The sequence below is a fragment of the Paramormyrops kingsleyae genome, chromosome 4, assembly GCF_048594095.1.
Source record: "Paramormyrops kingsleyae isolate MSU_618 chromosome 4, PKINGS_0.4, whole genome shotgun sequence".
Classification (NCBI taxonomy): domain Eukaryota; kingdom Metazoa; phylum Chordata; class Actinopteri; order Osteoglossiformes; family Mormyridae; genus Paramormyrops; species Paramormyrops kingsleyae.
In genome coordinates this window covers 32832514-32856533 of record NC_132800.1, presented here as the reverse complement: position 1 = coordinate 32856533, position 24020 = coordinate 32832514, and the positions used below count along the sequence as shown (strand labels likewise).

Below are 24020 nucleotides of genomic sequence, written 5' to 3'. Positions count from 1 at the left end.
TAGCTAAGTTACAGGTAATTTGGCTCGTTTACAGAAACGGTGGTTATCAGATACACTCATACTTGTGTTTCATTGACTAACACGACTGCGAAATGGGTCAATTGATTCCCAGTATAGCAGGTCTACTAGGTTTACCTGGAATAATAGAATTTAAATTATATTAATATAATAAAATGATAATTTCATATGGAAAACAGAATTTTAAAAATAGTTGCATAAAAATGCAACAGTATCTAAGGATCCAACAGCAGTTGCATCAAATACAAAATTACACTGCCTAGTTAAAATACATTGCTTAATTTTTTTGTATTATTTTATAATACCTGAAAAATACAAAAAAGCTAAATGTTGAGAGGCTCCTGTAGCTAAAAAAGTAGAGCGTTGCGGTAACAACTGAGGGGTTTGAATCCTGCACGCAAAACGAAATATAAGTTGCTTTCAATTGAAAGATAAATTAAAACAGCTTGTAAGAGATCCGAAAGCTCGACATGTAAAACGATACATTTTTGGCCTGGTATCTGGGTGCACATTTCGCAAAAGCATGGTTCCTATCTACGTTAGCAACTTACATAGTTGGTGCAGCTGAACGGGTCCAGTCGTGTAAGTCGCTAACGGGCGCTGTTGGGAAACGCTCCTCTGCTCGGCCCCGCTACTTTGGCTCAGATGTCAAGCCCAAGATGGAGATCCCCCTCCAGTGTGCGGAGCGGCCCGACCAGGACCCGCCCAACGACCGGGCGTCCGAGAGCACGGAGAACGAGGACGACGCCGACGACGAGGACGCCTCAGACTCCAGCAGTCCCCCCCTGCCCTACCTGCCGGGAGCCGCCGCGGACGGCTGCTGCACCACCGACGGTAGCGCTACCCCCCCCCCCCCCGCGGCTCTCCATGGAGTCCACCCTCCTGCATCTCGCGCGACATTAATGGCTTTTTGAACTTCCTGTCTCTTCAAGGTGTCGTTTATTGACTGATGCGAGCCAATCGCTCGGCTCTTTGTACATCGTTTTAATGTCTCCCTGGGGAGCGTTGACAGCGCGGCGTAATTCCGAAGCCTCCGTCATCTTAGAGAGTATAACGAATTTTAAAAATTTGACATAGGCGTAAATTAACGTAAATTTTACTTTGTAGTCATTCAATACAGTTAACCCAGCTGCAAATGGATGCTGTAAAATATTTGTACAGGTACTATTTGTGTTTCACAAAATCATTTATTTAGTATTAACAGTAATTCCAACACATTTTTAAGTACAGTGAAATAACACATTAACTTATACTCTTATATTTCTTCAAATATGTACAGCAGGTCTACCCTACGGAATGGTCTTTAATGATTTTTAGTGTTATGAATGCACACTTTCGCGTCATACTTATTTCCCCAGTGGCCAAGGTCTTAGTAACAATCCCGCGTCTTCAGGTTTCTGTCAAGCCGGGAAAGACCTGCGCCTGGTCTCCATGGGAACGGAGCCGATGGAGGTCCCTGCCGGATTCTGCCTGGTCGGGGCCAAGTCGCCCAGCATCCCCGAGCACGTCCTGGTGTGTGCAGTGGACAGGCGATTCCTGCCTGACGACAGCGGCAAAAATGCACTTTTAGGTCAGTCCTTATCCTCTCCCGCGGCCCACTTATTATATGTTTTCGCTTAGTCAGTCCTTTTACTTTACTCATTAAATGTACTCATTTGGCCAGCCCTATTACTTTATTCATTACATGTACTCATTTAGTCACCCCTGTTACTTTACTCATCACATGTACTTATTTGGTCAGCTCTGTTACTTTATTCATTACTTGTAGTCATTTTGGCAACCCTATTACAACAACATATTGCACAACATATAATCACAAAATCACAAAGAGTAAAAATAGCACTAATTTTTCCAGACATACCAAGTTGAACAGTATACTCCAGTTTGTGATGTTTGTAATTTTTTCTGTGATGTTTTTATTATATTATATAACAGAGTGTGTCTGCTTCTGTCATTAATTCAGACATGAGCGGCTTTCGTTTGCTTTTGCCTAGGGTTCTTAGGCAACTGCGTCGGCTGTGGTGAGACAGGCTTCCGCTATTTCACCGAGTTCTCCAACCACATCAACCTGAAGCTGTCCACACAGCCCAAGAAGCAGAAGCACTTAAAGTACTACCTGCTGAGGAACTCTCAGGGTGCTCTGTGCAAAGGACCCCTCATCTGCTGGAAAGGTGGGGCCGGCCGGGGCCGTCCACGCCAAATGCCTGCTTCACCCCGTCATCCCGTTGCCAGTGGGAAGCACAGCTGCAGATTCAGCTCTCTTACAGAGATATTTCATCATGGTCTCTTGTACTGTTTGTTATTTATTATTTGGGCTTTAGAGCATAAGAGAAACATGGTGTGGAAGTTAAGCCAGAGCATAAGAAGGGATTAAATCCTAGGGGGGACAGTGCATGCTATGCTGGGGCCTGACATGGCGTCTCCCCCCACAGACAGCAGGACGAAGCCGTCCTCCAGCAGCGCCGACTCTTCCAAACCCAGCTCCTCCTCCTCGCCCCACAGCAGCAGGGAGAACGGAGGCACGGACGGTCACAGCTCCTCCCCCTTCTCTCACTCGGGTGGGTGGAGCTACACCATGTGACTTCCTGAGTCATCTCTCAGTCATCGTGCGGTGTTCAGCACCATGTGGCGGGATCCGAACCTAAATCAGAAATCATATTCGGCACTGCGGGTATTATATATCTAGCAGGCTCTAAAGGCTTGGATGTGCTGTGCTTTCACGAAAACTCAGGGGTAGATCTCTGTTGGCCAATATAGGCACCTTCTCTGGTCCAATAGAAAACCAATATATTATGGTAATTGTTTCCCCTTGAGAGTCGGTCAAGGCTTTATTTTTAAGGTGTCTGTGGGCACATTGCCAACTGTTTTCAAAGCACAGTGAGCTCACTTTAACCTAAATAGCCTCTTCACGTCCCCCCCAGTCTCAGAGTCCTAGAACTGACAGGCATAACATTTCCCTGGTTGATTCTGAGAGTCAGGCCACCCTGTCCCGGTGGTCAGCGTGACCCAGTCCTCGGTATCGCGTGGCCCGGTACAGCACGTCTAGTTCTCAGCGTTCCGGCTGTGCACACTCGCGGGGGCAGGCGCAAACACAAAGGCTCAGATAAGGGGTTTGCACAGGTGCTGTAATGTCTTGGCAGAGGGTCGCTCGCCTTGTTGACTGAAGGGCTTTGAGAGGGAACGGGAAGCTGAGCCCGTGAAGGCTGGAATGATCTGGCCCAGCAGTGAGAAATTGCACAGTCTCACTGTTAAAGCTCAAACTTCAGACTGCTACTGTCATCCCCTGAGACCCAGAACTGATACTAAATGAGCAGAATACATATAAAATATCAGTGGGAGAAAACCCAAATGGTTCTGATTGGTTACTGGACCGCCGTGTTTATCGCAGAGACCTCTTTGCGTAGTTCTGCATCGTTTTTATCGTGGACTCTTTTCAGAGTCTGGGATTAGTTATATGTCGTAACATGTCACCTAAATACCACCCCCCCCCCCCCCCCCCCCCCCGTGTCCAAGCAGACTCCCCTCCAACGAGAACACAGCCTGCCACTACTGCTGGGCTCTTTAGGAGCCAGGAGGTGCCCATGGAGAGCAGCATCCCCAGACCCTCGCTGCTGACTCCGCCCCTGGGGACCAAGACCCTGCCCATAGGTCTGAGACTCCGCCTCCCGTCTCCATGACGCCCCTTTCTTTCACAGCTCACTCTCCCATCTTTCACCTTTTCTTCCTCCCACATCTGTAATCATGCCTCCTGCCCAGCTGTAGTCAAGCGAAAGCCCGTAATTACCTCGGATCCTCGACGGTTCCGCCGGGCCGTTTACTGTTTGGCCGGGAGGACTTCGGTGCAAATTGACGCTTTTACAGCGAGCTGTCACCCGTAATTATATGTGAAGAAAGTCCCCACGAGTGATCAATAGCTTGTCACGGAAATGAAATCAATACTGCTCAGGGCCTGCACATAACAAGTCCCTTTTGTAGGGGGTTCCTACGTGGCCTAACCCTACGTCCAACCGGGGCATGAGGGCTTCAGCTCCAACCCAAGAGTGGCTCCTTTTTATTTCGAAAGCTTTGAATTCTAATGCCTTCGCACCATTGCACAAGGGTTGCTGTGTGTCACGGTATTATTGACCCAGGCTGTTGACCCGCCCGACCCATGCGGTAATCTCCGGCAAGTCCCCATAGCAACCGAGAGGTCATAAATGGACAGCCTCGCAAAGCCGGCGTAGGTCATTAACACTTTGCTTCCGCCTTGCTCCAGTTCCCACTGCCCTGCGAGTGAACGGCTTCGCCACCGGGGGGCGAGCTGTCCCTCTGGGGCCATCGCCGACCTTGCCCCTGGCCGCCCAGGCGCTGGCACACGGCCTGGGGTACCAAATGTCCGGGCCGGGACATCACAGCTCTGGTGAGTGGTGGGTTTCTCCTGCTGCACGTGACATTCACAGAGATTGTGCTTGACTGCTGTCAACAACTGAATCTGCAAGCCAAATATTACATAAACATGTATAAGATATCTGTAAATGTAAAACATTTAATATTAAGCACTACAAATTGGATCTTATGCATGTAGCGGGTTGCTACATGTTAGCAGGTAGCTATGTGTTGCTGGACGGCAATGTGTTAGCAAGTAGCTGTGCGCTAGTGGACAGCTATATGTTAGTGGGTAGCTTTGTGTTAGTGGATGGCTATGTATTAGCAGGTAGCTATGTGTTAGCGGGAAGCTATGTATTGGTGAACGGCTATGTGTTAGCGGGAAGCTACGTATTGGTGAACGGCTACGTGATAGCGGGTGGCTACGTGATAGCGGGTGGCTACGTGATAGCGGGTGGCTACGTGATAGCGGATTTTATGTGATTCTTTGTGTGACCCCCAGGCCTACCCGCCATGACCTCCGGTCCACCCAAGAAGCGTCACCGAGGCTGGTACCCGAGCTCCCCTGTGCCCGTGGCATCCAGCGCTGTGCCCGTGCCCGCAGTGTGCCCCACCGCCCGGCCGCCAGGTTGGAACGCTCAAAAAGGACATCATAGTGGCTAACCTGAAGGGCTAAGTGTGTTACCCTCAGCTAGCTAAACTTGGATAATGCCTGAAAGGGACAGGAAATTATACCTCAGCTATTTTAACTGGCTTGCTTGATAATTAGGGAAAAAAAAAACGTTTCACATTCAAATCTATGAAGATGTGAAGATGATATTATTTGAATTAATAATAAATATACAGTAAAAACTAACAAATCTATTATGATGGCCTTCATGGGGCCATCATAATATCATAGTATTAAAAATGGCCCCTGGTGACTTGAGTCATTAGGGTTAGTCATTAGTCATGTCGACTTGAGGTTTGGGTTTAGCCCAGGCCTGCTTTGGGGTATCTGCGGTGCAGCATCTATACCATATGAGGGAACTGCAGCACCACCCTCATGGGCAGGATGATGACCTTCACGAGAACGTGTACCTACATACGTGTGCCTTTGTATGAAATGATGTGCTAGATTACATTGATTTTTCCCTGCATGTGTTTCCTTAGACACCCTCCTGAATGTTGCCCCACCCCCACTGGTGTCAGGCATCATACAGCCCCAGCCTATCGCCATGGGAGACACGGTGGTCGTCCCCGACAACCTGCTGAACAACTCGGGGGTCCGGCCCGTCATCCTCATAGGTACAATCACAGTGGCTGTAGTTGCAGTGACATGTTCCTATGCACTGATGAGTTCCCCTTAATCAGGGCCAGAGTTGGGTAGTTCAGGCCCAGAGAGTAAAAGTCCAGACCAAGATTTTGTTTCGACCAACCAGTTGAGCATAAAGAGTCACAGTCACAGAGAATTCAACTGGTTGGTTGGAACAAAATCCCGGTCTGTACTTTCACTCTCTGGACCTGAATTACCGAAAACTGGTCAATGCACATGTAGAGTGATGTCTCTATGTTCATTGATTAACTATTTTGGTTTGTGCCTTAATTGCTGCTGATTTTGAAGTGGTTGACCGGCAGGATCAATTAATTTCCAGGGTCGTCATAAATCTGCTTCTAGCTTTGCAAGCAGAGACGTAACGGCAATGGACTGTCTCTCTGTGCATACATGCTGTGATTTAGGCTGATGTTCACAGCCCCTATTTGTATTCAGGCTATGGCAGCTTACCATATTTCTATGGCAACGTGGGCGACATCGTGGTGAGCCCCCTGCTGGTGAGCTGCTATAAGTGCAGCCAGCTGACCCAGAAGACCCTGGAGAACCTGGGAATGTCCAACAGTCAGCTGCTCAGTGTGGAGGATATGGTCCTGCTCACCCTGCAGTACCTGGTTCAGCTGGGTAAGGCCCAAGTGGAATGATTGACAGTTTGTTCAGCCTATCATTGCTTTCCCCAATATATTTACATAGGAATTTCATACCTGTGGTAATTAACATTACACGGATATCCAAGCCTTAAAGTGAGTTGGAGAAAGCGAGACCCTCTAGTGGCAAAGCCAGCAACTGGCAAGACAGTCCTCAGAAGGGGTCCTACTAGAGCACATTAAAACAAGTATTTAACCTGAACTTCAGTTAAGTAACCAGCTATACAGATGAACGAGACTGGATTAGAGTTAACTAAGCATAAACACAGCAACCAAGACCAGGAGTGACATAACCCCTAATAGACGTATGTTAGCTGTATAGTGATAATTATGTAACTTGACGAAAAAAATTATTAGTTTTATATACAATCACGTGATACCGTGTAGCTAGCCCCAATACATGATTATTAGTAATATAATTATACTGATGTGATGCTGAGTAACAGAACCATAGTGCATGTGTATTAGCAGTATGCAAATAGGCCTTTCTTGAATCCCCTACCTATGTCAAAATTTACATATGTAGCATTCCCCTTCCTCCGCCACCATTCAACATAGCCTAACATAGCCTAGCCTAGCCTAACATAGCCTAAGCTAGCCTAACATAGCCTAACATGACCTAAACTAGCCTAAGATAGCCTAACATAGCCTAACATAACCTAAGCTAGCCTAGCCTATCCTAACATAGCCCAGCCTACCCTAGCTAGCCTAAGCTAGCCTAGCCTAGGCATTTGTTGCAAATACAAACATATAAAAATACAGTCTATATAACTCTCTAGCTAATGTCAGACATATTGAATACTGTAATAATACAGAGGCCTAGTCAATGAAATTAATCATTTACATTTGTGTAAAGCACTACCTAATTAGAATAGATGTGCTCACGCCACAAGACACGCGAGCGCTAGGAAGCCGTAGCTGCCTGCCTTGTCTGGCTAAACGACCTTGTGCTTAACGTACTTCAGGCGAAAGCGATACCCATAAATAATGTGCAAGTCCAGATTTACGTAAGTATAGGTTTGTCTGTATAATCACATGATGCTGTGTAACTGACCCCCTAATACATGTGTATTAGTAGTACGATTATAGTCACGTGACTCTAATGTGTCATGTGATGCTCACCGCCCCACCCCATCCCACAAAGGCTGGGACGAGATCCCCCTGCAGGAGGAGTTTGAGCAGATCACCCTGAGGGCGATGCTTTCGGCCCCCCCCGCGGCCCCCGTGCCGCCCTCCCAGCTGCCCTGGCTGGCTCGGTTGGCGGCCAGCGTCTCCGCGGGTGCCGTGCAGGTGCTGGTGGCCCAGCGCTCGCTGGGGGAGGGTATCGGCGAGGCCCTGCGCTCCCTGGGGGAGGGGCCCTGCCCCCCCCGCCGGCCCGACTATGTGGCCATCGTTTGCACCTCGGAGACACGGGGCGTCGAGTTCTGCGTGCTGGTGCTGGGTGAGTCTGACCCACCTGCGAGTGTCATGTGGCCCTGTGTGTCATGTGGCCCTGTGTGTCATGTGACCCTGTGTGTCATGTGACCCTGTGTATTCTTAGACATCGTATATGTGTCAAAAAAGCATGATAATATATACTATTGCTATTTCAATAAGGAAAATGTGCTCAGATTTAAATATGCAATAAATATGTATGAAAGATGAATTATATATCTGGGTAGATTTTATTTAAATTTAGAATCTGTGTTGATCTATGTTTACGGCAGTCATTGGTTTGTAGGAATGCTGAAGATGAATGTGTGTGTGTGTGGTCCAGGTATACATCACATTGTGGGGACCAAATGTTCCCACAATGTGATAAAAACCTGTTATTTTGACGTCGTGTGGACCATTATTTGGGCCCCACAAGAGAAACTCAAATATATAAAAATCTGTCACTGCAATCAAAAAACTAAAAATGCTAAAAGCCTTGTATTTTGTTTGGTTACTTGTGGTTAAAGTTAGGGCAGGGTAGAGGTTAAGGTTATCATAGTTAGAATTAGGGTTATGGCCATAGAACTGAATCAATAGTCCCCACAAAGATATAGCTACCTAACCTGTGAGCGTGTGTCTTCCCTCAGGAAAGTACCAATCCCGCGCTCTGGCAGAGAGCATGCTCACAACCAACGAGTTCCTCAAGGAGATCAGCTATGAGCTCATCACTGGCAAGGTCAGCGCCTTGGCTTCCCATTTCAAGACCACGTCCTTGGGTGAGTGTTCCTGTGCCTCCTCCGGCCCCTCCGTCCCTACAGCTCTTACCGCCTCGCTCTCGGACATCCGGAGAAAATCAGCATCCTGGAGGGAGAGCCGGACGGGGTTTGGTGACCGCGGTGACCGTTCTTGCAGGGGACAGCCTGGACAAGCAGCTGGCCCGGCTGCAGAGGAGACGGAGGGAACATGTGACGCAGCCCATCCAGGGGGACGAGGACATCTGCGCCCGCCACCCAGAGGAGGTGGGGGCGGAGCTCGTCACCGACCCGGGTGAGCTCTCACACCAGTCTCTGTCCTACATAGCCACCCTCCAACTTTCTGTCTCCCTAACGTACCTTTATGCTCTTTTCTGATGCTTTCATGCAAAGCAAATAGCATTTTAAATAATTTATGCAGCTGGCAAGTGGATCTATTAAGTTTAAGTACCCACTAAGGATTATTATAGGGTCCGTTGGGATTTGAATCTGTAGCATTTACTCGCATTTACTCCAGTCCATTTGCAAGACCACATCCTCTTGCCACCAAATTTTCCAAAGGTCCTGGCAGGTTGATACATCATAAATTCATTCTAGTCAGCACTTCAGAATGCAGTGTTTTCAGCACTGCTAGTTCATAAAGGCCGCAGATAAATCGTTGTTTTTTTTTCCCACAATGCCCCTGACAGACCCCATGAGCGACGCGTTCCAGATCTACCCCTCGCAGCTGAGCGTGGCACGGCGTCTCCTCTCCCAGGTCTGCGCCATCGCCGATTCCAACAGCCAGGACCTGGACCTGGGCCGCTTCTGCAAAGTGGACTTCCTGGTGCTGGTCCCTCCTTCCCAGGTGCTGGTGCACCAGACCATGCAGAGAATCAGACAGTCAGGTGGGCGGGACGTAGACCAATCAGAACTGAGATAAGAAGTGATGGCATTTACCTGGTTTTCCTCACTGCGGTGACTCTGGCATCCTCAGGAGTTCTCGTGGACCTCGGCATGGAGGACGCCCCGACGGCCCACCTGAAATCGGACAAGTACGTTGTGCGCCTGGACGCGGACGTCCACATCAGGATGCAGGCCTTCATGCGGAACGTCAAACAGAACCCATACACGCTGTTCGTGCTCATCCACGACAACGCACACGTCGATCTCACCAGGTGAGCTCCTGGGACGTGATGGCCACGTGTTTCACGGTGGGTTTTATGGTGAAAGTTGTTCCGAATCTCAGGATCTTCATGCTGCTTCACATTGGCTGCTGTCTAATTCTAATGCAAGATTATTATTTCTGAGTCACCCTGTGGGCATGTTCTAGTGAAGCCTAACCCTAACCCTAACCCTAACCCTAACCCATATGGAGGGAGAGCTTAGTTCATTTACAAAAAATATGTATTTGTATATTTTTAAGCCATATTTTTTTTTGTTTGACAATCCCTGATATTCGCTCAGTTTGATCAAATTATAAAAAATTCGAAGCGACTTGCTTTAAATCTCCTGTCAGTCCACCCCCCGCCACCCCCTCAGAGGAGATGTTCCACTGCCAGTACCTCCAGCCTTCCCCTGGCAAGTTTTACTGGTCCGAGGAATTTTAGTGGATCCTTAAGGTGTCCGTTCTGCCCCCCCCCCCCCCCCCCGCCCAGTGCCCTGTCGGGGTCAGTGTGCCACGGGGAGCTGCAGGGCCTGGCCGACCGCGTCGTTAACTGCCAGGAGGTTCTGGAGGCGCCGAACCTGCTGGTGCTGCAGGTCAGCAGCTTCCCGTTCACCCTGCAGACCTGGCAGTCCCGGATCAGCGCCCGCAACGAGGTGCACTGGGGCCTCCCGGAGAGCCAGGTGCGCTTTTGTCTCCTGGGACAACAAAAACAAACAAAAAAAAATGCATGTAAACCCCACTTGATATATCCAGTTCTCATGTCGAAGTGTGAAATTCCTGCTTGGCCACCAGGGGGAGCAGTCACCCGAAGAGCTGGTCTACTTCGGTCTGAGTGACTACAGCCGCTCTCTGCGGTGGGGCGTGGCCAGTCCCATTCTTCGCTGCGACGATGCCTTTGAGAAAATGGTCAACATCCTCCTGGAGAGGTAGGTAGCCCTGACATCAAGTCCGTGTCGCTCAGTATGATCACATGATGCTGCGTAACTGACCCTTAATACGTGTACGTTAGTAGCATGACTATAGTCATGTGACTGATATGTTATATGATGCTCCACGTGATCAAATCTGATTGGCCGGTTTGCGTCCTGACCCCTCCCCCAGGCACCCCCATCTGCACAGCATGGTGATCCGCAGCTACCTCCTGATCCAACAGTACACGGAGGCCATGATGTCCATGGCCGGTGCGCCATCGCTGCGCGGGCACACCACCCCCGAGACGCTGGCCATCGTGGAGGACCTGCTGGGCGGGCCGGGCCGAGGCGGGCCGGAGCGAGGCGGGCCTGAGCGAGGCTCCATGCTGCTGGTGCGTGTGCCCTCGCTGCAGCTGGCCATGCTGGCACGGGAGCGGCTGGAGGAGGCGCGCGACCGGCTCGGGCTGCGGCTGCGCTTCGCCGTGGTGCTGGGGCGGCCCTCAGCCGAGATCAGCCTGCCGCCTCACTTCCTGGCTCGCCTCAGGGTACGTGATTGGCTGGGGGGACCGGGGCGGGGCCATCGACAGGGATGCGGGGGCCAGTGTTATTAAACCTTGGATTTTTAAATTTAGTTTTATCTTTATATTATTTTCAGTTTGCCTTTGAAATCTAGTTTAGTTCTAGTTAGTTTACAATGTCGTTTTATTAGTTTTTAACTTAAAGAAGTATTTATGTTTGCCTTTATATATTTTAGCTTCAGTTTAAGCTTCAAGTGTTGGGTCTTTAGAGAATCCTACATGAATATACAGTCTACAATATGTACCAATGTCCTCAAAATGCACAAAACCTGCTCCAGGTGTCATTAATGGTACTTAAAGATAAACAAATCATTACTTCAGCAGTAAGGGAAAGTATTTGGCATTTGTTTTCATTTTAGTTCAGTTTGCTTCGTAAGCTACATTTATAGTTTTTGTTTAGGTGTACTTTTACATTTTATTTTTGTATCGTATTTTACTTCAATTTATGTTTTTTTTTTTGTAGTTTTGGTTCGAATTTATTGTGTGCATTTTTTAGCTGTACCTGTGGCAGCACAGTTAGGTTACCATTGTAAAATCTTTGTGTGTGTGTGTGATCCAGGCCTGGAGGGGGCGTGAGAGCGATGACTGGGTACCACACACCTACCAGGACCTGGAGGGGCTTCCCTGCATCGTCATCCTCACTGGGAAGGACCCTCTGGGGGAGAGCTTCCCTAGGTAGTGTACCCCTCCCACAATACACCACTTTTACCAGGGATGGTGTTTCTGCATCAAGCTAGTGTTCATGTATCGTACATGGCGAGCGTGCCACCTAGTGGCCATTTTATGTATTGCTACTGGCTTCCTAGCTTCTCATTCACAATTGCAGCTCTTGTGGATTCTGAGCATGTCCTGGTGTTTCTGAAACTGTTTCGAGATCAGTTGTTAAACCGCATCACCACACCCAATGCTGAACGCAGGTCCCTGAAGTACTGCGACCTGCGGCTGATCGACTCCAGCTACCTGACACGCACTGCGTTGGAGCAGGAAGTGGGGCTGGCCTGCTGCTATGTGTCGCAGGGGAACCGCGAGTCCGCCGGGCCGGAGAACCCAGATGAGCTACCAATGGAAGTGGAGAGCCCCCAAAGCAGCACCAGCAGCACCAGCAACTCAGGTGTGGAACCCCCTCCCCACAAAAAAAAAAGAACTCAGACAGAATCAGAATCACAAAGATGGTGAATTTGTCTTGGTGGGTGTGTCCTGCAGAATTAAGTGTGAAGTTTCTGTTCCTTTGGCAATTCTAGGATTCTCTCTCAGGCAGTGCAGGTCCCTTCACTGCATCTGCAAATCACATAAACCCGTATTTAACTGAAAAAAGAACAAAGACGACATATCAAATTTTGAAACTGGGAAATTTTGTTGTTTTATGATTTGAACTGGATGCCAGCAGCGCATTTCAAAAAAGTGGTGACAGGGCCATGTTTACCACTGGTTGGGACAGACACTGTCCCGGTGTCTGATGGTTTTGGCCGTAAGACCTTAAATATGTATTATTCATTATGGCATTTACTCTGGGCTCGCATGTTCGTGTGTTGAATAAGCGCTTCTGGAAGATGGATGGACGGATGATTCATCGTGTTATTGGGGATATTTTTAAACGCGTGAATGTGCGAAAAGCTCCGTATGTCCGGAGCGATCACTTCTCCAGCCAGCGTTGTGCTGTCGCCGGGACGCTGTGACTGGAAGGTCGCCAGCTCGAGTCCCAGGGTCGGCTGAGTGACGTCGCCGTTGGGTCCGCACCCTCCAATTACTCCAGGGACTGTCCAGTCCTGCTTTCTCAGTTGTGCCTTGCTCCCCCCCCCCCCTCCAGGCTCCACCACCGAGAACACCGTCAGCTCCTCCAGCGCCCCTGACTCTTCCCAGAAGCCCTCCAGCTCTGCCGGCTACCCCGACGCCCCCCCTGTCCCGGAGAGGGACTCCGCGGAGGTAGTCAAGCAGGAATGTGACTCCCAGGGAAGTCAGCTGCCCGCTGCCAAACCGGCCCCCCTCCCTTCTTCCTCTGTGTCACCCTCCTCCACCTTTGCCTCCCCTTCCTCGTCCACCGGGCCACGCCCCTCCCCCCCCGCTCCGTCGCCTGGCTCTCCCCGCGTGGTCATCCTGTCCCGGGCCGCCCACGGGCTCCTGGCGGGTGAGCCGCTGGGCCGCCTGCACTCGTCCTCCCTGCTCCCCCACGCTGACGTGGCCTGGACCAGCTCGCTGCGTCCCCCCCTGTCCCCTGACCTGCCGGGGCCAGAACAGTCCCTGTACTACCGCCGCTGGACCAGCGCCCGACAGCACCATGCCGATTTCAATAACCAGGCCGCCCCTGACGCCCCCGCCCCCACACACCCCCGGCGACTGCTGCTCAGCGGACCCCCCCAGGCAAGAGAACCCCCCCCTCCAGCACAGTGACCCTCTGAGTACCTTCACAGAAGATCTCTGGATGCTTCTCAGTGTTCATGTCCTTTTTTTTCACATGTCCAAAACATGATAAAGGGCATTACTCTCTGTGTTAGTGAGTGTTAGGGGAGAGTGAAAGTTACACTCTATCAGTGTTAGTGAGTGTTAAGAGAGAGTGAAAGTTACACTCTATCAGTGTTAGTGAGTGTTGGGGGAGAGTGCGTCACACTCAATGCTGCCACGCTCCTTGCAGGTGGGGAAAACGGGTGCATATCTGCAATTCCTGCGCATCCTATCCCGCATGCTGATCCGTTTGTTAGAGGTGGATGTCTATGACGAGGAGGAGGTGGAGACAGGTAACATGCTTGCACGCACACTTATGCTTTTTTTAGGGTAGGAAGAGACTTTGCTCATTTCTGTTCAGAATTCCAAATGATCCTTAAACTCATTTGAAATAGGCATGACAATTGATAACTGACAATTAACTGGCTCTTTCACCTTTTTTAAAGCGGATGGATGGTTTCCATGTTTTACTGAAAAAATTGTTTCAAATGACCATTAGACAGACACAAACACACATTTGTATTCACATCTTTGTGGGGACCGTCCATTAATTTCTACAGGAAAAACTCTAATCCCAACCATGACAACTTTATCCCCTACCCAGCTCTAACCTTAACCATAAGTAACCAATCAAAATACAAGATTTTTCGTGTTTTAAATTTTTTATTGCATTCACAGAATTCTATAAAATTGAGCTTCCTCTTGTGAGGACCGGAAAAATGGCCCCCACAACATCAAAATAACAGGATTTATCAAATTGTGGGGACATTTGGTCCCCACAATGTAATATACACACGCCCGCAGACCCTGTAATGAGCTCCATAATATGTTGTGGTCACCTGTTTGTTGACGCGTCTCTCATGCTTTCCATCCCTCAGGTACCTCTGAAGAGTCAGACGGCACCAGCACGAATTGGCCCGACGTGGAAGTGTTCGAGAAACTTCCTTTTGACCTTCGTCCTCGAGACCCCAAATTCAAGATGGCCAGTCCAGTCTACTGTGAAAACATGCCAAAGTCTTTATTGGGTAAAAAAAATTTTTTTGTTTGAGATTGTTATTTGTCCCCATTTGAACAATTTAATTAAGAAGATATGTTTACCTGATGGATTTTTGACTGACTCAGACTGTGTATGTCTGTGTGCAGAGAAGACCTCAGACAGCAAACAGGATACTCCTGTCAAGCGTGACACGATGTCAGTAATACTGACCAAATTCGCTTCCCATAATGCATTTCACCGCTGTGAGGAGTGTCAGCACTACACGGAAGCCAGCCCTGCCACCGAGGTGAGAGTATTCCCACATATCTGCTCAGACTGTTTGCTTTTAAAGAATTTAAATAGAGAAACTGGTTTGAGTTAAATCAGGTGTGAACTGAATCGGAAGTGAATTTAGATTCGGAGTTCAGTTCAGGGTGTAGGTAGTGTAAACACAAATGTGGAGTAATGCTGATTCTTGTGTGTTTCCAGGTCCTTGACTGCACTTTCCACACATTTACCTTCTGTTCTTCCACTCTGGGGGAGGAGGTGAATCTCCACTTTGTCATCCCCAAGACTAAGGAGCAGTATTTCGTGTTCAGCCCACATGGGGGCGACCTGGAGAGCTTGCGCCTGCCGCTGGTCTCTGACAAGGTGGGAGCGTTGGGGCTGTAAGAGAATATACGGCTTGTTAGCCAAATGCTTGTTCTGTTCCACATTAGCACGTGCTAACTCTCAGGGTTTGGGTATCTCTGGGGTGTCACAGACAGTGCATTGCAGTGACGGTGTGTTTGTCTGTATGTTAGTGTGATACAGTGATGCAGTGCATTCCAGTAATGGTCTTTTTGTCTGTATGCTAGTGTGATACAATGATTCGGTGCATTGAGGTGATCGTCAGTTTGTTAGTGTGATGCAGTGATTCAGTGCATGGCAGTGGTGGTCTGTTTATCTGTATAATAGCTTGATATAGTGATGAAGTGCATTCTAGTGATGGTCTATTGGTCTATGTTAGGGTAATGCAGTGCATTACAGTGATGGTCTGTCTATCCGTGTGTTACTGTGATGCAGTGCATTGCAGTGGTGGTCTGTCTGTCTGTGTGTTAGTGTGGAGCAGTGATGCACTGCTTTGTAGCGATGGCTGGTTTATCTGTATATTAGTGTGATGCAGTGCACTGCAGCGATGTTCTGTCTGTATGTTACTACACAGTGACACAGTGGTATGGTGTATTACAGTGCCAGCCTGTCCCTGTGTGAGTGAGGGTGATGAATTGATGCATTGCAGTAATGGTTTGGCTGTCTCTGCATTAGAGTGATGCAGTGCACTGCAGTGGTAGCTTGTTCTTGTATTAATATGATGCAGTGTGGTGAGAGTTTGATGGCCTGTCTTCTGTAGGACCCAGAGCTGATAAAAAGCCCCATCTTCACCCCCACCACGGGACGCCAGGAGCACGGCTTGCTCAACATATACCACGCTATGGAGGGCACCGCCCATTTACACATCCTGGTGATCAAGGAACAAGAGATGCCTCTGTACAGGAAGTACTGGCCCAACCACGTCCTGCTGGTGCTTCCCACCATGTTCAACAGCGCTGGAGTGGGTCAGTGTCAGTGCTGAGGCGTTTAACTCCTTAGGGTACCATAAGTAACCTGGCATTCTGCGTCAGACCCTGTGTCGCAGCCCCTGTGAGACCCCCTGTGAGACCCTGTGCCATGGCCCCTGTGAGACCCCGTGTGAGACCCTGTGCCATGGCCCCTGTGAGACCCCGTGTGAGACCCAGTGTCACAGCCCCAGTGAGACCCCATGTTGTGACCCCTGTGAGACCCCCTGTGAGACCCTGTGCCATGGCCCCTGTGAGACCCCGTGTGAGAGCCAGTGTCACAGCCCCTGTGAGACCCCATGTTGTGACCCCTGTGACACTCCCTGTGAGACCCTGTGCCATGGCCCCTGTGAGACCCCGTGTGAGACCCCGTGTCGCAGCCCCAGTGAGATCCCATGTTGTGACCCCTGTGAGACTCCCTGTGAGACCCTGTGTGAGACCCAGTGTCGCAGCCCCTGTGAGACCCCCTGTGAGACCCTGTGTCGCAGCCCCAGTGAGATCCCATGTTGTGACCCCTGTGAGACCCCGTGTGAGACCCTGTGTCGCAGCCCCTGTGAGACCCCCTGTGAGACCCTGTGTCGCAGCCCCAGTGAGATCCCATGTTGTGACCCCTGTGAGACCCCGTGTGAGACCCTGTGTCGCAGCCCCTGTGAGACCCCCTGTGAGACCCTGTGCCATGGCCCCTGTGAGACCCCCTGTGAGACCCCGTGTGAGACCCCATGTGAGACCCAGTGTGAGCCTTCGCATTGCAGACCCTGGTGACAGCCTCCTGTCACTGCCCTTCCCCCAGGCGCTGCACGTTTCATGATCAAAGAGCTCTCAAGCCACAACTTGGAGCTGGAGCGGCAGCGGCGGCGCGATCAGGGCCCCCAGCGGCAGGACGTGTGGCCCTTCGTGGTCATGATGGACGACTCCTGCGTGCTCTGGCACTCGCACCACCCCGGAGGCCCCAGCAGGTATTGCAACCGACCCAGTGAAGCCCCCCCTTTCCTCAGGGGAAACACCATAACCACATGTAACCATAACATTTATAACTGGTCCACATGTTTGCTCCTTCCCAGCGCCCCAGTACCCAGAATTAGGCCTTCTTGACTGCTTGATTCTTTGGTTCAGTTGGGAGGGAGCAAAAATGTGGACTGTCTGGGGGTCCAGGAGGGGTGGGTTCAGAAACACCACTGTAGCAGATGCCAATATATCCAAGATCGCTTCATTGTTTCACTTGTTCATATACTTCACCTAAAAGTACAACAGAAGGTTCATGTGGGACTCGAACATGGGGCTGAATAAGAACGTGACTCCCTCTGGGTCAGCACCATCAGACCCAGTATCGGCGAGCCCATAGAACCCGTCCTGTGCATTACCATCCCCCTCCCCTCCTCCGCAGTGATGCGGCGGAGGTGACCAACATCTCGCTGAAGGCCGTGCTGCAGCACATGGAGGCCACGCCCAAGGTGGCACTGTACGCCGCCTGTGGTATCCGTCGCTGGAGCAGCGGCCTGGCCGCCCGCCCCCCCGCCGCCCCCTTCTCACGCTGCCACCTGCAGGACCTGCTCATGCTCAACGTGGACCTGACGCAGGACGTCCAGTACGACCAGCACCGGTGAGGTCCCGCTCTCCCTGTGGGTGTGGTTTGTCTGTCATACGCCCCCCCCCCGTCTGTCATTCCCCAGGAGCCCCACCCTTGGCTCCGCCTTTAACTGCACTCTCGCCCCACCCCCATGCAGCTACACCTGTGAGGAAGTCGACTTCAACCTGAGGGCAAACAGCAGCCGCTTGCTACTCTGCCGCTTCAACCACTTCAGCCTCATGAAAAAACACATCCCAACAGGAGGACACAGGGGCATCCTCGTCCGGCCCGAGGCCCCGGTAACCGCCCCACCCTACCCATACGCACACGGGAGCGTTGCCCAGGGTTACAGCAAAGCCAATAGGAAGCTGACTCTGTCTGCTGATCCATTCAGCAGACTTTCAGTGGATTTAGCTGCTAACCATTCAGATTTACTGCAACCCTCACCGGGTGTCGCAGCTTGTGAATGGATGGATGGTGCTGATTTCCTGGCACCTGATCTGCGGATTCCCCCATCTTCTGCTTCCCGGGGTAGCCTCTAGTGCAGGGTTATTCAAATCCTGGTCCTCGAGGTCCGAGCACTGCTGGTTTTCCAGCCTTCCTTTACCTGTCAGTCAGGTGTGAAGCCTCTGACCAATCAGAATCAGTAATTATTAAACTAACTACCTGGGAGAACTGAAAACAAGGCCTGGATTTGGAATCGAGGTCCAGATTTGAGGATCCCTGCTCTACTGTCACTAGATACACTTTTATTGGATGCATATGGATGGATGGACTGGATTTTGTCGTGTTGTTTTATTTGTAGTATAACTGGCCCTGTTATTTTCCTTACCCCCTCACACCGGTCTTGTTTTCTCCTGTGTGTCACTCTGCAGACATCAGAAGGCCCCGCCCCCACCAGCCCCACCCCTGTGGGCCCCTCCCAGTACGTGTGCGCTCCGGACAGCGAGCACACCCGCCTGGCTGCCCCGCCTCACCTCCTGCTAGAGAGGTTTCTGCAGCTCCGGGGCCATAAGCTCTTCCCCAAGGCTGTGCATAACACCGGACACCCGGTGCTGTCCATCGACAGCTACCTCAGCATGGGCCCAGAGGTGAGTCCCGCCCATCTCTGACTAGCCCCGCCCATCTATGACTAGCCCCGCCTATCTCTGGCTAGCCCCGCCCATCTCTGACTAGCCCCACCTATCTATTCCTAGCCCCGCCCATCCCTGGCCAGCCCTGCCTATCTATTCCTAGCCCCGCCTATCTATTCCTAGCCCCGCCCATCTATGACTAGCCCCGCCTATCTATTCCTAGCCCCATCTATCTATTCAAACAGAGGGGCCAACCTTATCATTAGCCAATAATATGTTTTGACTGGAAGGGGACACTGCAGGGGCCAATTAGCTTTCAGCTGGGTCCAGTGCTCCTTTGGCCCCACCCCTGTATACATCCCTTAGGGATTAGGGGTGCAAATGCTGTGTATGGAGACTGAATCCCTGTGTCGCCCCCAGTACTCCCAGTAGTCCAAAAACATCTGATTAGGCAAACTGGCATCTCTGACTCAACAATGTGAACGGAATGTGTAGCATTGTCAAATTGGGTACTGTGACTCCATCTGGCCACTAGGTGACAGTGTGCTACGTGAGCTCCCGGTCCCAGTCCCTCAACCCAGACCACACGGGCCTTTTGTTCAGCGGGCTCCTGCTCTACCTCTGCGATTCCTACGTGGTGTCGGACCTCCTCAAGAAATTCAGATTTCTCAAAGGTACGTACCGAGCAAAAACGATCTCAAAGATGGCAGCATGGCAATGTTATGCATCCATGTAGACTGCATAAGCCTGATTTATTCTTATGCAGAGAATGAATGCTGGATGATGGCACTCTTCCCCTCCCCACCAGGTGCAACCTTATGCGTGATCTGTCAGGACCGCAGTTCCCTGCGTCAGACCATCGTACGCCTGGAACTGGAGGACAAATGGCAGTTCCGGCTCCGCGACGAGTTCCAGACCGCCAACGCTTCTGAAGACCGGCCGCTCTACTTCCTGACGGGCCGCCACATCTGAACCCGGCCCCCACAACGCCCTCACCCTCCCGTCCTCGTGCAGAGGCAGCGGGCCTTGTGCCAGTAAAGCGGGACGCGGCCATCGCTATTGCACTACTTCTGGCAGTTGTTCGGCGGAGAGTTACCAGTCGATCTGCGTTTTGCGAGGACCCCGAATGCGCCCCAAACATTGCCTGACTGCAAATCAGGGTGTCGCCCTCAGCTATGCACAAAATCAAGTCAGAGTACGAGACAGAGTTTCTTTTCATCCAGCTTTTCAGAAGCTGAACAAAATGTTTATTTTTGTTATTATTTTTTTTTAAAGACTCACCTTGGGTATTATAAACCACAGGTTTACCCTTGTGGTCCTTGAATGTCCAGTTGACGGTACACTTTATCTCAGGGGTTTCAAGACAATAGTATATATGGAATTATTTTTTAAGCCTTGATTTTTTGAACATTGGGCATTTCTGTGTCATCGTGCACAATGCCTTGTAACACCCCCCCCCCCCCCCCCCCCACCTACATCGCCACCTACTGGGTAAGAGATGTATCAATGTAATACAAAGTGGGTACAAACTTCAGCCGCATTCACATCTCTGCAGGACAACAGGAAGTGATGCGATGCCTAATGGTCCCATATTGCTCAAATATTGCCGACGGTTAAGATGGGACTGGCCACTGGATGCCCTACAGCGGTCCTCTATCATCAGAAGCGGGTCAATTCACTGGGTGAACAAAGGTGGAATATTCCATCACATGAACCCAAACTGTGCCAGTTGACTGGGAAAGGCTGGATTCCCCACTTGCGTCAGATCTGCCGGGGAGTCCGGTTCCAGCTTCTGTACTCAGTGTTCGGTTACATCATGGCATCAATGACTTCGCCAAACTCTTTCTTTCCCGACTTTCCAAAGCGTGCAGAACGGTAATGACACAAAGCAGAAAATAAAGACATTCCTGTTGCTAGCTGAGGCTGATGATTGGCAGATTGATGGGAATTGTATGATTCTTAAGAGTTTATAAGTGCACAGGGTAGGCCAAAGATATTTGCCTTAATGGGGTTGTAGCTCAGTTATTGTTTCCACATCTCACTCCACAACAAAGAGACAGTAGTGTGTGAATCGCACTAACCAATCAGGGAAGGAGACTGTCATTTACTGAGAGTTTGGAGATGTGGAAGTCAATGGGGGATGTATCAAGAATGAAAAGCAGTGTTTCAAATTTTAAAAAGTGTAGTATAATATATTAAATCAGCCCCTATACAAGTATAGGTTTTCATGTTTTGTAATCGAGTCACTTTTTGCTATCATGTTTTTCAGGTACATTTCAGTATTCTGTGACCACCAACACGAAGAGTCTACCTAGATATCTTTTTAACCATTTGTGTAAGTCTTACTTTCCAGTTGTGTTTTTTTATTATTTAAAATGAAAATCGAATAATTTGTAGAGAAAATCTTATTTATTGTGTGAGCTTATCGAAGTAATCATCATGTCGGTGTTTTGTTCTCTTCTTTGAATTTGACCACATCTGCTTCTCTTAAAACCATGTGCGGGTTTCTATTGGGTCAATCAGACACGGCATTTTTAAGAGTTGCTGGATTCAGTGCAGCTGTGGAAGCACAATTGTAGTCTGGACTGTGCAAGGAGCTTGACTTTGAGAAACTGCTGTTGACAGATTCTTCCCGGCCAGAGAAGATAATGCGAAGTATAAAAATCATTAATGCAGTCATTATTAATTAGACTCGCCCCCTTTCCAGAACAATCAAACTACTGAGATCGCCTTTGTCGTGCTGATAATCATGTCTGGACGTGGAGGACACTACATTGTTTTTGTGGATCTTCTTTAAATGTAGCTATGCATAGTGTTGTCAACACAGCGGGCTCAGTATTTCTAGTCCGCCTCACCTACCTCATACTTTCCGTTTCAATTTTTGACTGTAGAAATCACATAGTTTTGGTCGGAATTGATGAATGTAATAACGTGACTGTGAAGATGTTCTGATTGTATTTGTCGTTGTTGTTATATATATATTTTTGTTTTTGACCACAACATGACCAAATGTTTTGCTCAAACTTGCATAACCGGCTGAATTCACTCTCTCTGCGTTGTGTAAGTTAGTTTGGAAAAGACGAGGACGCCGGCTCAGTGTTGCCCTTTTATTCACTGACCTGTGGATCTTCACGGAGTCAATGGAGCCTCTGATCAGGGCTCTCGGGAGACTGAGAGAGGAGTCTGAGTGTCTGGGATTGCGAGAGTCCTGGATAAAAACCAAGATCCAGGCCTTTAATGACTTCTAAGGCACAGCCATCAGTAGTGTGTCTGTCTGCGGGGAGAAAGTCGACCTTGTCCAGAGGTTCACTTACCTGGGCAGCAACATTTATGTCTCTGGTGACTCTTCCTATGAAGTCAGTAGACTGATTGGGAGAGCATGGGGGGGGGTCATGTGGTCACTGGAAAGGGGTGCACAGTGCTCCCGATATCTTTGCAAGAGGATGAAGGTCTAAGTCTTTAGAGTCCTGGTGCTCCTTGTCTTGCTGTATGGCTGTGAGACATGGACGCTATCCAGTGAGCTGAGACGAAGACTGGACTCCTTCGGTACTGTGTCTCTTCTGAGAATCCTTGGGTACCACTGGTTTGACTTTGTGTCAAACGAGCGGTTGCTAGAGGAGTCCCGAATGAGGCAGAATACCTGCATTGTGAGGGAGCGTCAGTTACGGCACTACGGCCATGTGACGCAATGCCCAGAGGGTGATCTGGCTCACAGAACCGTTGCTGATGACCTGAGCAGCTGGACCAGGCCAAGGGGACGCCCACATAACATAACTCTGCTGTCAGTCGGATTTAGCCACCGACTGGGGGCTAAATATCAAATATCTACTTCCTGAACTTCCCGATGGCCATTTCCTAGGCTGTTCTGTGTTCAAATGTACAGTTTTTATGTAGTAATAGACTTGGACAGCATAGACTTTTAATGGACATTTGTATATCAGAACTGAGGTTATGTGTTACTAACAAATCCCCAGGAAGGGGTACAGTTCTCAGTATTTTCAGTTCTTGTTAAAAAACAACAGCCCTGTTCTTTATTTAAGGTCAACACACAAAAAAATATTACTTTACGCTCTAGCTGAATTTCCAGAAAGATGGGGAAAGACTTTTGTTTTCTGAACCGTTTACATAATGCCCACTTGATTCAGAAATTAATTTTGCTGTTATTTTATTATTTTTGCTATTCTCGTATGTAGTGAGAGACTTTTTTGTGTGACTTTTTGTTGTGTGAGAAAGTTTTGTGTGACTTCACTTAGAGCCGCAATGGCTAAAACCGTCTTCAGCGATACTTCTGCTACACCGCGACACAAAAACAGAAGGACGTGTCAACATACATGCAGACAGCAGGGGGAGCAGTTTCCACATCTACGGATTTTAGAAAAATTCGGCACCTATCATACGTGCCCCGAAGCTAAGTCGGACACGGCTGATCTAGCTGTGACCATTAAGAGGAATCATTTAACAGCCCTGGTCCCCAGTGAGACCGTGCTTTTATATCCTAGGGAGACATTTTTGTCCTAGGGAGTCAGCTAAGTGAAAATGTTACAATGTATGTCAAATTATCCATCTCCTACCAGCTTATCTTAGACACGGTCGTGGGGTTACAAAGTACGCAAAACGTAAAATCTGTTTCACAGACAAAGTGATTCTGAAGAAAATGTTACCGCTAACGGTAATTTTTGGGCCGTGAGGGATGTCCACTCTTCCGCTGCTCTCCCAAGGCCGCTGTCCTGATTACACCGTCAACGCTAAGTCAGCTGATTCAGATGACCAACATCTCCGCTGTCTTACATCAGGAGAAGGCACCTTAAGACCTTCTGGGAGGGAAAAGTGGTCGTTTCTCTTCCCTTGAAGCCAGATGCGATGTAGCGTCCTTCACTTTCGACAAAGAAGGAGAAGGAATTTGAAGTACAAGGTTTTATTATTGTCATCTGCATATAGCACAATAAAATTATGTTACGAGACGGACATGCGTCTCAGGCATATTGGAAATAGAACCTGAGGAATAAGCTGCCAAAGTGTTAATTATTGTACGATTTGGGGTGCGATCAGCTGCCTGTGGTATAGAAGTGGGGACTCGAACCAGCAATCGGGGGGTCAATAGCACTCTAGGCCAGTCCCAACCCAGTCCTCAGGGACCCCTGGACAGTCCACATTTTTTCTCCCTCCCAGCTCCCAGCCAATCAAGAACACCGAATACCTGGTATAAGTGTGTGTGGGGGGGGGGGGG

The 24020-nt window shown here is 49.6% G+C and overlaps 1 protein-coding gene across 2 annotated transcripts in view; it reads left to right on the top strand.

Moving 5' to 3' along the window:
- The window catches only part of greb1l (GREB1 like retinoic acid receptor coactivator), a 45884-nt gene extending 23839 nt beyond the window's left edge, over window positions 1–22045 (top strand). For both annotated transcript variants that reach the window (XM_023815593.2, XM_023815594.2), the window contains exons 4-34: window positions 664–852; window positions 1412–1588; window positions 2013–2189; window positions 2451–2576; window positions 3535–3666; window positions 4274–4417; window positions 4886–5011; window positions 5536–5670; window positions 6134–6319; window positions 7487–7783; window positions 8403–8531; window positions 8668–8802; window positions 9197–9394; window positions 9484–9664; window positions 10145–10334; window positions 10447–10580; window positions 10756–11110; window positions 11703–11818; window positions 12061–12254; window positions 12951–13501; window positions 13773–13875; window positions 14461–14607; window positions 14726–14865; window positions 15048–15209; window positions 15949–16153; window positions 16944–17109; window positions 17538–17753; window positions 17878–18019; window positions 18596–18811; window positions 19329–19467; window positions 19602–22045. In XM_023815593.2, coding sequence (XP_023671361.2) covers window positions 664–852; window positions 1412–1588; window positions 2013–2189; window positions 2451–2576; window positions 3535–3666; window positions 4274–4417; window positions 4886–5011; window positions 5536–5670; window positions 6134–6319; window positions 7487–7783; window positions 8403–8531; window positions 8668–8802; window positions 9197–9394; window positions 9484–9664; window positions 10145–10334; window positions 10447–10580; window positions 10756–11110; window positions 11703–11818; window positions 12061–12254; window positions 12951–13501; window positions 13773–13875; window positions 14461–14607; window positions 14726–14865; window positions 15048–15209; window positions 15949–16153; window positions 16944–17109; window positions 17538–17753; window positions 17878–18019; window positions 18596–18811; window positions 19329–19467; window positions 19602–19765 — 5672 coding nt within the window. In that variant the 3' untranslated portion in view covers window positions 19766–22045. The remainder of the gene's footprint in view (window positions 1–663; window positions 853–1411; window positions 1589–2012; window positions 2190–2450; window positions 2577–3534; window positions 3667–4273; window positions 4418–4885; window positions 5012–5535; window positions 5671–6133; window positions 6320–7486; window positions 7784–8402; window positions 8532–8667; window positions 8803–9196; window positions 9395–9483; window positions 9665–10144; window positions 10335–10446; window positions 10581–10755; window positions 11111–11702; window positions 11819–12060; window positions 12255–12950; window positions 13502–13772; window positions 13876–14460; window positions 14608–14725; window positions 14866–15047; window positions 15210–15948; window positions 16154–16943; window positions 17110–17537; window positions 17754–17877; window positions 18020–18595; window positions 18812–19328; window positions 19468–19601) is intronic.
- Window positions 22046–24020: the final 1975 nt, after the last annotated feature.